This window comes from Pleurodeles waltl, chromosome 10 (genome assembly GCF_031143425.1).
Source record: "Pleurodeles waltl isolate 20211129_DDA chromosome 10, aPleWal1.hap1.20221129, whole genome shotgun sequence".
Classification (NCBI taxonomy): Eukaryota; Metazoa; Chordata; class Amphibia; order Caudata; family Salamandridae; genus Pleurodeles; species Pleurodeles waltl.
The window spans coordinates 111193285-111209376 of NC_090449.1; the positions used below are offsets into that span (position 1 = coordinate 111193285).

The 16092-nt window shown below is 44.8% G+C and overlaps 1 protein-coding gene across 1 annotated transcript in view; it reads right to left on the reverse strand.

The window, feature by feature from the left end:
- INTS1 (integrator complex subunit 1) overlaps positions 1 to 16092 on the reverse strand; it is a 494737-nt gene that overhangs the window by 262894 nt on the left and 215751 nt on the right. Inside the window, exons 27-28 of the mRNA XM_069209905.1 lie at positions 11895 to 12053; positions 8815 to 8961 (exon numbers count right to left, since the gene is read on the reverse strand). Coding sequence (XP_069066006.1) covers positions 8815 to 8961; positions 11895 to 12053 — 306 coding nt within the window. The remainder of the gene's footprint in view (positions 1 to 8814; positions 8962 to 11894; positions 12054 to 16092) is intronic.

Below are 16092 nucleotides of genomic sequence, written 5' to 3' on the forward strand. Positions count from 1 at the left end.
TGCCAATAGAGGACAGAATGCTCGAAAAAATAAAAACAAAGGCCTCAGGGAGCCCGACGAGACTGGGATCCCCTCAAGTTCCGTGAGGCCTTTGCTCACAGCTGTTGCTGTGAGACTAACATTGGAATGTTGGAGTTCCGGGCTTTTACCAGCCATTAGAAGCCCTGAGCACTCCATTGTCTTGAATGGAGCTCCCAACAGTCCAATGTTCTAATGCTTATTGTCTTTTCTTAGCATCACCACCTTTTTCCTAAAAAGATTACGCATATATTTTGAGTTTTTCATACATTTTCAATTAACTACTTCGTCCACAACTTTAAATAGTGAAGGATGATGCAATTGTATAAGTATGAGCACTACACTCTTGGGTAGACATATTTCTTGCTTAAGATACATATCTAAACGGTTAAGCCATATTTAGAATTTCATGGTCTATGAGTTCCACAAAACATCAGATTCCAAGAGAGACGAAGAGGGCACTCTACCCACCATCCTCTTGCTCCCCCCTCTTTAATTACAGCCAAGTGGTATGCATCTTCCAGACGTTGGATCAACCAGTGACTCTTCCAACTGAAAAATTCATGCAAAATACTCTTGGCAAGTTTAAATACGACTGCTGGTGCAACCCCTCTGTCACAGTTCTCACCACCATTGGTTCTGTGCAGGACTCACCAAATCAACCACAGTGATTTAGGATGTCAAGTTCATCCTGCTAGCATTGGAGGCAGAGCCTGTCACCACACAGCCCTTCTCCAAATTGGCAACCACTGTATACTAAGAAATGTGTTTCGCAAGCTGGGTTTGACTGGGATGGTGGAAGAGGTGCATCAGCTGTCCTAGCTTTACAGTAGCTGGCTTTCCAAAGGGTAAACGAGGCCCTAAGGCCTGGCAAGTGTTGCAATTCTACACATCTCCTTTTCAGCTGACTAGTTTTTAATCAAAGGAAAGATTCACCAGTTACCTTTGTCACTGGCATCACATTACCAAAATCACAGAAACAGTGAAGTAAAGACACATGAAAATGGACCTCTTCCTTAGGGTCAAGTCACTGTATGTCAAATTATAGAATGTGACACCATTAAACGTCTTACTCTGATGAAATCAAAAATGATTATTAAAATATTAAATTATCCAGAGAGTGCCTCACTTAAGATGAAAAGAGCTCTCTCACCGTAACAGCGTGAAACTTATGCCAACACCAGAGGCGATCTCATAATTTCACCCTGACCACCGACTGATGAGCATCAACGACGGGCTACCTCCGGCACCAGACTTCGCCTCCTAAGATGGTGTCCGCTGGGATCTAGATAGTAACAGCACCCGTCCAGGACCCACTAGACTGCGCGGTACGTCTCCACTGTTGCAGCGGCGACTCGTAACATCTCGGACCAGTCGCACAAAACAGCTATTGAGAGGGCACTTTCTGGGTACCAGGAGAGGTGAGACAGGGTGGGAGAACGGGAGGTAGTAGTGGCCACTCACTGATGGATCAGAGCGGCCGCTTTATTAACCTTAAGGAGCAGCTCTCAAACCTAATCATATCTTGCGGGTGGCGCGACTGGGACAAGCCACCTGCGCACATGACAGAGGACTGGTGCGTCCTAGGTGGCAATTCACCGGGGTGATGGGGTGCCTCCTCCAATGCCTGCAAAACTTTGAATGTCACAGAGACACATTTCTTAGCCATCCCTTGCAGCGAAAAGCTACTACTGCTGCTCCCTGGCACAGTCTGAGCCGCACATAGCAATACACCCACAGGTAGGCCGCAGATACTTCCTCGACATCTACAGCAACACTGCATTACTCAGCCCTCCGGCTCACATGCTTCTGCTGACCTGAATACTGCTCCTGTATGCTGTCAAACTAGCACTACACACCTGGGGCTACAATATTGTGCCTCTGAATGCTGCTCTCTCCCTGTGGTTTAATGGAAGTCTGGGTCAAGAAACTGAGAAGTATGTATTCTTAGAAGCGCTATTTGGTACCATACGTCCTAACATTGCGGCCCTCAAACAAGAAATGGCAACTGACATCAAAGACATTAAGCGTGACATGGGGGGAACTGGGCCAGACAGTGGATGCCCTTAAACAGACTGGTGACGCCCACAAGGAAGAACTGGACACCTATTGGGGTGAGTTGCAGGAACTACACGTTAGGAACACTGAAATGTGCCTTCAACTGGAACACCTCAAAAACCACTCAATAAGGGTCAATATCAGAATTAAAGGAGTCCCTCTTCATGCAGTCACTGGCAATCTGGAAGACTACATTCGCCAGCTTTTTCACCACGTGTTTCCTCGACTCAGATCCCAAGACATCATATTTGACAGCACTCACAGAGCTAGTCGACTCGCTAAATCTCCAGGCCTACCTCAGGACATCCTGTCCTGCTTATACTACTACAAGCAGAAGAAAGCCATTATGCTAGCTGTACGGGACCACAACACTATTCAATTTGAGGGAACTAAGGTATGGCTGTTTCAGGAAATTTCCTCCATCATCCTACAGTATAGACTTATTCTAAGGTAGGTAACAGCATTGCTGCAGGAGTAGGGAATCAGATATTGTTGGGGCACCCCTTTCGTCTTATCTTCATTTAGAATAATGAAACTCGGATCATACGCACCCCGGAAGACTCAGCAGACCTGCTGGACGCCGGGAACCCCTCAAACTCCGAGGCTTACACCTCTTCACTGCAAGCTCCATCTCACCCATCACAGGCTCCGAGGTGCTCCACAAGACCAAAGACGAAGGGTACAACCCGACCTACTGTGCTGGCGAGCCGCAAGGAGAGGACAGCCTTTCTCCGCCAATCCATACCCAAGAAGCCCCTTTGGACCTCAAAAATTACTAACAAACATTGTCCACGCACCACACAAATCATGGGCTTCACCTAAAGCAACTATTGGACTAGATGTCTCCGATGACCACAGCAACTTCAATGAACCCCAGTTCCCTAAAAGCGATGATCTGCTGCAGCGAGGTCCCCCACCGCTCAGAATGATGCAGAGTTATACCTGGCAAGTACGGCAAGCAACCTGTTCATTCAATCATTGGCAATCCCAGAATGGAATCGTGAAAGTTATCTTTAATGATGTTCCTCTTAGCCCGGTCCCTTCCCCCTTCCTTCCTCCTTTTCCTAATCAAGGCTCCTTTCACAGGTATACCTCCACGCTACAGCCATGAGCACCCCCTATATATAACTTGATGATAGATGGTACAATATGTGGGTCTTCCATGTGATTTTAGCTCCAGGACATTATAGATGGTTAAAATAATAAGTTACAATGTTAGGGGCCTTAATGCGAGATCTGTGACTAGGGTTGAGTGTTTGAAAACTTTCAGCACTCCGTCCATCATCTTGTTGTGTGGCTATGTTCGCCCTAAGTGGCAAGGGTATCCCCTGACATGTGTTCCTTGCTCACTGTGCCACTGGATTCAAGCCAGCCTGGAAGGCTGATGAGGGATAATACCCCGAAACTGTTCCTAGAATGCTTGTTTCCAGTCCAGTGCGGACCAGGCCTCGCAGTTCAGGCTAGACTGTTCCCATGGGGAACAGGGTCGAGACTGATTTGCATATGGCGGGGACCAAACTATGGTGGCATGGTGAGCAAAAGAACAATGGATTTAACACAGATCTGTGACTGGGGTGATTGCTTCAAAAAGTTTCAGCGGATTGGAGAAGATTGAGATCCCAATGGTATGATCGTCAATACTTCTACTCCGACACCAAGAGGAAAAGTGGAGGTAGCCATCCTATAACCCACTTCCCAGGTAGGGGGATTCAGACCCAATCAGAAATTCCTGGCAGGCTCCTTTCAATTCGAATCGCAGTGAAGACATTCACATTTACACTGGCCAACCCCTATGCCCCGAATGAACACCAGGAATCCTTTATTAGAGACGCAGTGGGACAAGCAATGGCCGCCATTGACACTGAGTTTATAATTGTGGGGGATTATAACCTGGTCCCCGATACTAATCTAGATCGATTTCTGCAGATTCCCGCAACCGGCTGGGTCAGGCAGAAGCTCTTACAGCACAGGGTCATCAACAATTGAATGAATATGGACTAACTGATGCCTGGCATGGCCACCACCCCAAAGAGAAAGATTACGTCATTTTTCCACAGCACATCAGACACAGGCGAGGAATGATTATTTTCTCATGACCCATGCTTTTTAATGTTCACCACAGCAGCTGACATAGAATCAGCCACCCTATCAGACCACTCCTCAATTGCACCTGCCTAGCTTCACCCCACACCAGTGCACCTGGGGTCTCAACCATAAACTTCTAGCTCATGAACCCACTGTCACTGGAATAAAGAAGGCAATCACAAATTTTTCAGAAACCAATGGTGGCCCAGGCATGCTTGTGGCGCTACTATGGAACACTCTGTGCTTTGGGGTTGATTTATAGCAATTGAGATAGACAAGAAAAACAATGTAAGTTGGAGGACCAGGTGGGGAACTGAAGGAGGCCCACAAACGGACGGGCTCCCATAAAGTACGTTGTCAACTCAACACTGACTGAGTTCAAGCAGCTTAAAGCATTTTATATGGATAGAGCAGAATTTGCCCTTCTCCATACCAAGCAGAAATACTACACAGGGAGGAACATATGATGGAACGACGAATGCTAGAACCCGCATGCCTGAACAACGCGGTCGGAACATCAATCGCATTGTTACCACGTATGCCTTTACAACGATTTTTCATTGTAAAAGCATGCCTACTAAAGGCATGTGTGGGAACAGCATGCGTGGTTCTAGCATGCAACCCCTCCACCTGCCCTAAGGCCCAGAAGTACCCCACCTCTAACAGTAAAACTACCCGACCGCCCACCCGTAAAACAAAACTACCCCAGATACCTCCCACCCACCCTGAGCCCTAAACCCTTCTCTGGCCTCCTCCACCAGCCCTAAAAACAACCGACCCACCACACCCCTAAAAACAAAACTACTCCCACCGCCAAAAAACAAACTACCCTAATCTCCCACCCCCAAAAAACAAACTACCCCGATCCCTCCACCCCCAAAAAAAAAAAAACTACCCCGATCCCTCCACCCCCAAAAACAAAACCACCCGATGCCCCCACCCCTGCCCCCAAAAACAAAAACTACCCAATCCCCCCACACTCAAAAACAAAACTACCCTGATTCCTCACCCCCACCCCCAAAAACCAAACTACCCTGACCCCCCTGACCTCCCACCCCCAAAAACCAAACTACTCCAACCACAAAAACCAAACTACCCCGACCCCCACCCGCAAAAAACAAACTACCCCGATCCCCCCCACCCCACAAAAACCAACCTACCCAGATTCCCCGCACCCACTCCAAAAACTAAACTACCCCGACCCCCCTGATCTCCCACCCCCAAAAACTAAACTACCCCACACCCAAAAACAAAAGTACCCAACCACTATCACTCAAAACAATACTACCCCGATCCTCCACCCCACCCCTAAAAACAGAACTACTCTGATTTCCCCACCCCACCCCTAAAAAACTAACTGCTCCGGTCGCCCCAACCCCTTCTAAAAACAACCCCCCTACCCTGCCCCAGCCCCACTTACATGACCGCGTCCTCTGATGCACTCTCCCTTAGCATGTGCGTTGTTCAGCACATGCATGGTTAAGGAAGAGAAAAAGGGCGTTGTTGTTATTGCAAGCGTGGTTCCGCTTGCGCTAACAACGTAACTGTTGTTCCGGAGTCGTTGTCCCAGACGTTTCCCCACAGGGAGTAATAAAGCAGGATGCTTCCTGGCCCAACCTCTCAGTGCCCAGGCTGTCAAACACAGGTGTTTGAACTTGAGGGATCACAGGGTGTCAACCTTTTCCAAGACCATATAGCACATGCCTTTGAGCACTTCTATATCATGCTCTACACTTTGGACGATGCCTCCTCTTATTTACATCAAGCTCCCTTGGACCAAATTACATAACAAGACACCGTTGTTCTAGATTGTGATATCCAAATAGAGGAGGTGATAGCGGCAACCTCACCTCTGCATATTGGCAAAGCACCAGGGTAGGATGGCTACACCTCTTGAGTTTTACAAGCTTTCTACACCCTCGTAGGCCCCCACCCTCAATCCTCTATACAGTTCATTCAGTAACAGGCTTGCTCACAGACACCATGAAACTAGCCACCATCACAGTTATACCTGAACGGGGCAATGATCCCAAACAGTGCTCCTCATACCACCCTATATTATTATTGAACGTGGATGCTAAAATTTTTACTTCAATACTAGAAACGCATATGCAGAATATGTGGACTCAGATCAAACAGGCTTTATCCCAGACCGAGGTTGCGGTGACAGCACTAAACACATTTGTCACTTAGTAGATAAACTCAAAGCTCCTGAATACCTGCGCTTTTGCTGTCAGTTGACACCAATAAGGTGTTTGACCAGGTGCGCGCTATACTTGCAACTGGTAATTCGTAAAGTGGGCCTTGGGCAGCGGTTTTGAAGATGGATCTAGTGCAGCAACACATGCCCCGGTGCAGGGGTACACAAAAGGGATGCTCACTATCACCACTTTTCTTTGCCCTATATATGGACCTTTCGCCGAACATGTCGGCAAAAACCCTGCGATGAATGGCATTGCAATGGGGAAGAAGGACCACAAACTTGTGTTCTACACAATCGATGTAATGGTGGCCCTGACACATCCCTTCAATCATTGCCTCCACTAGTAACTGAATTAGAGGCTAAGGTTAATTTACAGAAATCGAAAATACTTAATTCACAGGTCCCAAACCTGATCAACTCACGTACCTCATCCCCTTCTCTTGGGCCTCACAGGCGGTGACATATTTAGGCCTCCAAATTTGCTGCAATCTGGTACAGATGGCTGAGCCTAACTACAAAACCCTTCTCACAAACACTCAATCCACTTTACTCACATGGAGGCGTTACACCCTCTTGTGGCTGGGGCACCTTGCAATGGTTAAAATTACGCTGTTCCCTAAAATCCTATACATTATGCAAACTCTGTCACCACCACCACCACCACAGTCCTTAACGCCTCCTTGACAAATACAGTTAGGCAGGTAAGAAGGCCTGCATAACCAAACAGCAGGCTTATCTTTCCTCGGCTAAGGGAGACCTGGGAATCCCTCATCTTACCCAATATTACCAGACGGCACAGTTGCGCTACTTGGTGGAATGGGCTAGGCCATAGTCTGAAAAGCACTGGTGTTTTATTGATCAAGCCGCTGCAGGCATCCATATCTGGAAAGTGCCCTGATTGCCCAAATCTCACAGACCCCCTGGAGTATACATCTCACCAGTTCTTAGAGCCTATATGGGTGCCTGGGATAAGGAACAATCATCAAAGCGGGTCTCCACTTCAATCTCTCCCCAAACTCCCATCATCGGGAATCCTGATTTTCCCCCGGCTTATCAGGGAAACACATATTTTTAATGGCAACAAGACAACCGAAAGCGTAAAGGCAACTTATTTGATCAAACAGGGCTCATGCCACTTACTCAATTACAATAGGAATATGGCCTACCCACTTCAGTATAATTGCAATATGTTGCAATCCAACACTGGTTTACATAGCCTAACATTCATCTACATGTTAGCCGCCCCCTATTACAGTTTGAACAATGGCTCATCACTAGACAGACAAATGAACACATACTCTCTGATATCTATACTTTTTTTTAAACGGCAAAGAGCCCTTTCGAATCAAAGGCACAACTCAGTTGGGAACAAGAATGCAAGCACCCCTTTACACCTAGAGAATAGGCAGACATCCAGAAGATGGCTCATACCTTGGCCCGTAGCGCCACTGGCAAGGAAACACTTCTCAAGTTGCTGCACAATTGGTACTACACTCCAGCGTGATTAGGGCAGCGGGATGGGAATTTACATTGTTGGAGGTGGTGTGGACAAACAGGAACCCCAATTCATCTCCTTTGGTGCTGTCCCAAGCTCCACCAATTTTGGACAGAAAACCTAACAGCCACTGACCAAATATACAACAAGGAACTCCCCAGATTTCCGAGTTATAACTTACTGGGCCTTCCTAATACTTCACTTATCCTTTGAAATCCGCAAATGGCTGTGCCATTACCCTGGCTCTCTGTGCAGCCAAACAGATCTTGCTAGCGTGCTGGGGAACTGCTAAAATACCTATACATTTAGATTGACTTCATAAACTTTGAGACCTCTTAGGCATGGAAAAGCTGACAGACACAATCGAATGCAAGTTGCCCCAGTTTCATAAGAAGTGGGAACCCTGTCTTCGATACCTCTCAGAAAAATTCAGGGAATTAACCTGTCTTGTCTACTTGTGCATACTCCACCTCACCACAGCAGAACACCCAACTGACTGAGCATTTGAAGGTGAAAACATCCATCTGTTCCTTCTGCCCTCAAATGTACCTTTCCTTATCGTTAGTGGAGACATCCAGCTTAGACAAGTAGGCTGACCACCTCTTACCTCTGCCTCTTCCTAGCACCACCTCCCCACTTCCCATACCTATACCCTTTACCTTTCCTTTTCATGCTTTATTTGTTCTTCACCGGCCAGTGGATGTAGATGAGTGGTTTTGTAGTCCCCCCCCCCTTTAAAACTAATAAAACAGATTTAAACTTAAAAAAACATACACTGGATCTCTATATCAAGCACACCTGAACAAAGCAAAATTGTCTCAGAGTAAAGAATGACAGTGAGAGAAACTAGAAACAAATGACTGCTAACCACTGTCAAATCCAATTATAAGTATAACACCTGTAAGCTTCACAAACCAGAGGTAAAAGAATGCACATCCCCTTGTAGTGTTCTTACTTTTGTCCATGATGTTCTGTTCCAAGGTTTGGGGGTCGTGGGACACAGCCTGATCAAGATACTGCAGCAGTTTACTCATGCTAGACACTGGGATCCCAAACGATTGGACAAACAGCAAAAGCTGCTGGGGCTCCAGATCCTGCAATGCTAGAACAAGGCAAATTCAGTCATACATCAATATCTACACCCGAGTCCAGTGCTCACTGCAAACATATTTTTCATATGTGCACGAACATCCTACCTGATGAATACAGCACCTCAAAGCATAATTTATTCAGCAAAATGTGCACTTAATTTTGTTTCTGCACTCTCATCATTTCTGAATTGCACACACTTGGGCACTTTGTTGATTATGGATATCCTCAGCTTGTTGTTTAGGTACATCTGCAGCAACTTGTTACACCCTTTACTAAATACATGTATGTGTATTATTGTATGTCACCTACTTATGTAGGCCTTCTGATGTCATTCTGTAATCTTTTAATACACTGGTGACTTAAGTACATCAGTCAACTGGCACGGAAATTAGCACCCCTGTATGTCCCTAGTAAATGGTATTCCCTGGTACCTATGGCATGGGTACTAAAGAGGGTCCCCTAAGAGCTGAAGCATGTCTTATCTGACCCTAAGGAACCCACACACAAAATTACACACCGACTACAATGACAGGCAGTGTGACATGGAGCAAAATATGTCTGAAATCATGACATGGTATACGTCAGTTTGCCATGCTAAAGACACTGCATGGGCTATATGTAAGTCACCCCTACAGCAAGACTTGGAGCCCTAAGGGAGGGTGCATTATGCTACATGTGTGGACATACCTGCATGTGCAGATATGCCCCTGTGGTGTCTACGTCAATTCTTAGACATTACAAGTGAACTGGGAAGCCATCTAAAGGTATGTACTGGGCACTTGTCAAAACAAGTTTCTCAGCTACATAATGGCTTCACTGAAACCCAAGGTGTGTGGTATCAAACAACTGGCATCAATAAACCCATACTGATTCCAGTGATGGATTTTGTAATAAATGCACCTAGAGGGGAACTTAGAGGTACTCCCTAAAACCTGCTAGTCCCTCTAGTGTGCTGGCTGAATAGTACTCCAGCCTGCCACCACAGACAGGTTACAGACCCCCTGCAAGTGAGAGACCACACTCTTGGAGACCAGAAACAATGCCTGCTCCAGAGGAAAGTGTTCACACCCCCTCCAGCTAGATAGCTAGTTATTTAGCATACCAAGACCGGGGACATCAAAGTCCCTGCTACCTTGGATATGCTACCCCAGCTTCCCCTAGTCCTGGAAGATGCCGCCCCCTGCCCTGAGGCCCATTTGTCACCAGGACAGGTGGGAAATTATAGTCAGGAGAAGTGTTACACTCCCAGGCTAGTCACACCCCTAGGGTGAGCTACCTGAATTGAACATGAAAAAAGGAATCCCACCATCTTGTGTGTGGTGGAATAAGGCACTCTGGGACAGGGTTATGCATACTTCACACAGGAAGTTGTCATATAGGGGGTGTAGTGACCCCCAAGGGTAAGGAGCCCATTTGCTACTACCCTTCTCTCCCCTTAAAATCCCTAAATTCTGTATTCTGGTGTCCCCCTGACCCCAGGAAATCAGATTCTACTGACTTAAGGACACCAAAGAGCTGCGAAAACCAAGAACTGAGGAGAAGCAACTGACTTGGCCCCAAACCTTGCCAGCCTACCTGCATCCTCGACAACTGCGCCAATGTCAACTCTACCTGCAGCTGCTATGCCTCCAAAAGCCTGGGAGGACTGCCAGCTTTTCAAGGAACCAGCAGCATCTCCCGTGGAGTATCATAGCTAGTCTCCTGCAACCTGCAGGCGCCCACAAAGTACTGTGAGAGCCTCAGACTGTGGAAAACCCAACACCAAAAAGGATCACTGTTCCTGAGCTCCCAGCCCAGGTCAAAGTGGGCCAACTGTGACAACGAGGTCCTGAGACCCTCCATAGCTAAACTTCCCCTTTGGTTTGGCTAGAGTGGTTCCCCCCCCAAATCCCCCCACCCACCCAGTCGCCGTGCCTGCAGCCATTTTTGTGCAGGAACCAATAACTGTGGGGAGTCTTCACGACGTGACCCAGCCTGACAAAGCACTGCTGCACATACCCCCTCCCCCCCCACCCAGCTTAAGTTGATGTGGACCGACGGTGGCCCTGTGTGCCCAAAACCCTCGAGTCTTGAGATGCCAGTTGGGTTCAGCCAGACTGGTCACCCAGTCCCCCCCCCATTCCCCTCCTCTTTAGACTCTTTTCCCAAGCACTGTTGCCCATTAAATTCAATGGGACACTTGACGCAGTGAAGCATCTCTGACCCTGGACGCCCTCAGTGCATCCTGAAGTGATCGTTTGGAGGCGACTTGGACCTTGCCCCATACTTACCTTAACTCCAGAAGTACAGTCCTGTAAGATGTTGCCTGCATGCAGTATATGCTTCTTTTCCATTAAGATAACATTACCACATTAAAGTCAATGCAAGTGTATTTGCTGTATACTTCAAAACTACTAACTTAAAAAGTACCTACCCAATAAAGAAGTTCTTGGTGTTAAAAAATACATAAGAATATGTGTTAGTTTTCTAAATTGGTGTGGATCTCCTTATTGAGTGTGTGTTCCATTTATTGATTGTGTAAACACATCAAATATCTAACACTCCCCTTTGATTAGCCTAAGCTGCTTGACAACCCTACCAGAAATAGAGCACTTGGGATTTTTAAAGAGAGCTCTGTCCACTTCTAAGGGGATACCAGGACTCTTCACACAGCATACCTCTTTTTGGTATACTATACAAACAGCCAGATTCTTACATACACACATAACCAGACCCAAATATTACTAGCACTACCTCTTGTTAAACCTTCCACAGAAAACAGCATAACATTCAAGTAGGCCTGGCATATTTTGCAGAAGAAATGCAAACCCATCATTATCAGAAACTTAACCAAAAAATAAGTCTATGATGTCTCTTCATACAATCATCAGGTTTTAGCCCATGATTCATTTAACTTTTTCTCTGTGTTCTGTATTTCACATGCTAGTCCAAAATGTCACATACCAGCATCCACTAGACGTGGGACCTCAGAACGGATCATGCGCAGCTTCAGCCAATCAGGGAGAAGAAGAGCCTCTTCAGAAGTGTCAACCAGGAAAGCAGTGGGAAGTGGCTTCTTATCGGGGAACCAGATGTCCAACAGGGCGTAGAAATCAGTATCATCTGCAGAGAAACATTAAAAAAAAAACACAGTTCTCAGTCTAGATCTAAAGGTAATTACATCAGATATTATGATCCATATAATCCCAAAATCTTTTTTCTGAATCCCTTTTTAGAAGATGGCTTTCACACAGTTTTGATTGATTTGAAATCTGGGGATGCCACAGATCCGTGTCCAATATCTGTTTTAAAACAGCTTCACAGTTGCAGTCTCAATCCAGCAAGATTAGCAATTCATTTCTCCACTGAGTAAAGTATCACACTTAAACTGGCTTTAGTCATTCCTATTGTAAAGAAACCTAAGGCTGAGTTAATTATGAACAATTCTCTCATTATACCTCTTCTAACTGCTGGATGGAAAATCATGCAGCCAAACAGTTAATTGCTCATATGCAAGCTTCTAACATTCTGAGCAACATCCAAGCAGGTTTTCACCCTGGCCAGTGATGCAGCCTATACTCGATGACCTCACGTTCTTGGAGGATGGCAGCAGTATTAGCACATTGATAATACAAGACCTCTTGCGGTTTCAGATGCCATCAACCAAGACACCCTGCTGGGTTGACTGAAGGCAGAAGAGGCTGCTGATACAACCTTGTCTTTGTTCATGCCTTTTCTTCTGGAGAATTTCCTAGCTGTTCTTTTTCTCCATTGACCCCTTCAAATGTCCCACTGAGTAAAGGTGTTCTTTGGAGCTCAGCACTATCATTCCATCAGTTTCATTTTTATGTGCAGCCATTGACTGAACTCATCCATTCTAAAGAAGCTTACTTAAACATGTATTACGAATGACTGAGTGGTGTCCTAGCATCCAGGGTATATTTTAAGCTCTGCATGAAATGCCACAAATTTACCACAGAGAAGAACAAAGTTTGATTGGTTACTTGGCGACAAGACCTATACAGATTGATAATAACTGGCAAATTTAATTAGGTCCTCTCCCACTCACAGTGGAAGTTTTTTTAAATTATCTAGGAATAAAAATAGTTGCAGATTCGTAAATGTTTAGTCGGGTATCTATTCTAATGTCAAACTGCTCTTACTACTTAAAATTACTTAGGAAAAATCGCACCTGTTCATAACGAGGATGGCAAAAGATATACCATTTCTGAGATTGTTTGTACCATACTTGACTATAACAACTCCCTCTACTTTGGTGCACAGAATTCAGTTGATCCAGACTCAAACATCTCAATTAGTGACAGCTCCTTAATCTATGCAGGCTCTACCTCTTCTGAGTTTTTTAAATTGGTTCCATGTTAACTAATGTATCTACTTTGAGAATCTAGCCCATGCTCATAATGCTCCATATCACTATATGATTTTACAGAAACCTTTGACTATTTATCAGCTCAAAAAATCTAATTCTCATCATGTATGAATCTTTCAGCAATTGGGAAATACATTATTTACCTGTAACCCCGGTTCTCCAGCATTGTATCTTTCATATATTCAAATGCTAGAATAATTCCCCACCCTCAGACTGGAACCCAGTCTTTTTTAACAGCAGTCCACACTCAACCTGCAATATACCATATTAAACCTATAGGCATCTTTTGTAACCTATCATCGTCTTTTTATGACCCAAACGTCAGCCAATTATAATGCTCTGCCTCTAGCGGATCTCCTACTGAACCTTTCAACTGTCAGATTTTCAGAACCACAGTTCCTACCATTTTATTTCGTGACACTTGATATCCTTGTTTAAAGGGAAGAGTGAGGGTCTCATGTGAATCTATGACATATACCAATCCTGGAGAACAGGAGTTACAGGGAAGTAACTTATTTCCTTTTCCAGCAGTGTATTTTTGCATAGAATCACACGCTAGAATGACAGATTAACATAGTTCACAATTGACAACCTTCCCATTTGCATAGTGTGATGGATAAATAACCCAAAAAACGAGTTCTACCTTTCACCTAGGCTTACCTTACGCACATAAATTTCGTAAGACTGCTTGTCCTACTGATGCTTCATTGTTTGCTTCCAAATCAACACAATAATGCCTTGCACAAGCAAGAGTTGTTTTCCAAGCTGCCGCTATACAAACGTCTTCCGGGGATATTCCTGCAAAGAAAGCTGTTGATGCTGCCATTGCTCTTCTACAATGTGCCCTAACTTTCCTTGTAAGTGGTCTGTTCATTAACATATGAGTTGCAGTTATCCATGTCACAACCCACCTTGCTATTGGCTGCTTAGATACTTCTTTTCCTTTGTTTCCTAAACTGTATGCAACAAACAACTGTTCATCTTGTCTTATGTCTATTGTAGCTTGTAAATAAAATACCAGTCATCTTTTTATATCCAATGAGTGCTACTGATACATGCTTATCAAAAAAAGTTGGTAACATTATCTTGTGTCTTAAATGAAAAATAGTTGCAACTTTACGTATAAACTTAGGATTTGTCAGAAGTATCACATTATTTTTTGTGAACTTTAGATATGGTTCTTTGCAACTTAACACCTTTTTCCCCCTATTTTTCTTGCTGACGTCACTGCCTAAAGAAAAACAGTTTTCCATGTTAAATGTTTTAATGATGCTGTGTGAACTAGCTCAAACAGTGCTTTCAGCAATCATGCTAATACTTTATTAAGCTCCCACTCAGGTACCAATTTTAGACTTGGAGGAAATTCTCTAAACACACCTCTCATAAATTATTTGATTATCCTCTGAGAATATAATGAAATTGTATTCAGTCTCCTAAGAAAATGTCAGAGATAATGTGCCAGATGAACCTTCACTGAGCCATACCTTAAGCCAGACTTTGCTAAATGCAATAGATAAGGCCAAAATTCAAGTGCTCCTACCCATTTTGGGCCTAACTCATGTTCCAATGTCTTGGACATGTACAATACACAAACACTTCAAATCATATGTTTTCACTGTCGAACATGCCCTTGTTTTTTTCAGTATCTTTCTACAATCTTCCGACAAATCAAGGTGACCAAATTCTACGTCTTGATGAGTCAACCCTTCAAGTGTAATGAGTCTGGATTGGGATGGAATACTTATCCCTTGTCCTCGGGCAGGATATTGGCATTCACTCTGAACCGTACCGGCTTGCTTAGAGACACTGCTAATGTTGAGGCCACGCTGCTGCCACACGAACCACAGTGCAACTTTCCTTTTTGATTTTGCACAAAACTCTTGCTATCAATGGTATTGGAGGAAATGCATAAATGATTTTCCCTTTCCAACTGATTGTGGATGCACTGCCCGGAGATCATGGACCATACCACTTGCTCACAAACCTCCTGTAATTGCTCTTTTGATTCTTTGCGAACATATCCCAAACTGGTTTTACCCATCTCTAGAACACCTCTCTTAGTTATTTTGTGTCTATCTCTCATTTGTGAGCATTACAGTTCCGCCTGTACAGTTGATCTGCTTGTTTGTTGACTACCCCAAGCACATGCTCTGCCATCAGTGACACTTTGTTGGCAATGGCCCATTCCCACAGCTTCTGTGCTTCCTTTGATAGCATCAACAATTTCATTCCTCCTTGATTTTGTATGCATTACACTGATATTGTTTTGTCCGCTCTCACCATCACAAGACTGTATCACTAGTTGCTGAAAAGCTGCTTATGCCAATTGCACAGCTCTAAGCTCCAGCAAGCTGATGTGTAATCCTCGTTCCTCCTTGGACTATGTTCCATGAACCACTTTGTTTGCTACATGTGCTCCCCAACCAATCATTGAGGTATCCGCAGTCAGAAATCTCAGTGGTCTCATTTTCTGTAATGTGTGTCCTTTGAGAATATTGCTGCTCCTCATCCACCACTGAAGCGCCTCCTTCATGTTTTGGGTAACAGCAACCATGTCGCCCCAATCGCCACCTTTTTGTCGCTAGTTTCTGGTCAACTCCTCCAGAAGAACTTTCATGCTCAGTGTAGGAAGTTGGCTCTGTATGCACTATTTCAAAGTAAGGAATAGTATGCACAGAGTCCAAGGGTTCCCCTTAGAGGTAAGATAGTGGCAAAAAGAGATAATACTAATGCTCTATTTTGTGGTAGTGTGGTCGAGCAGTAGGCTTATCA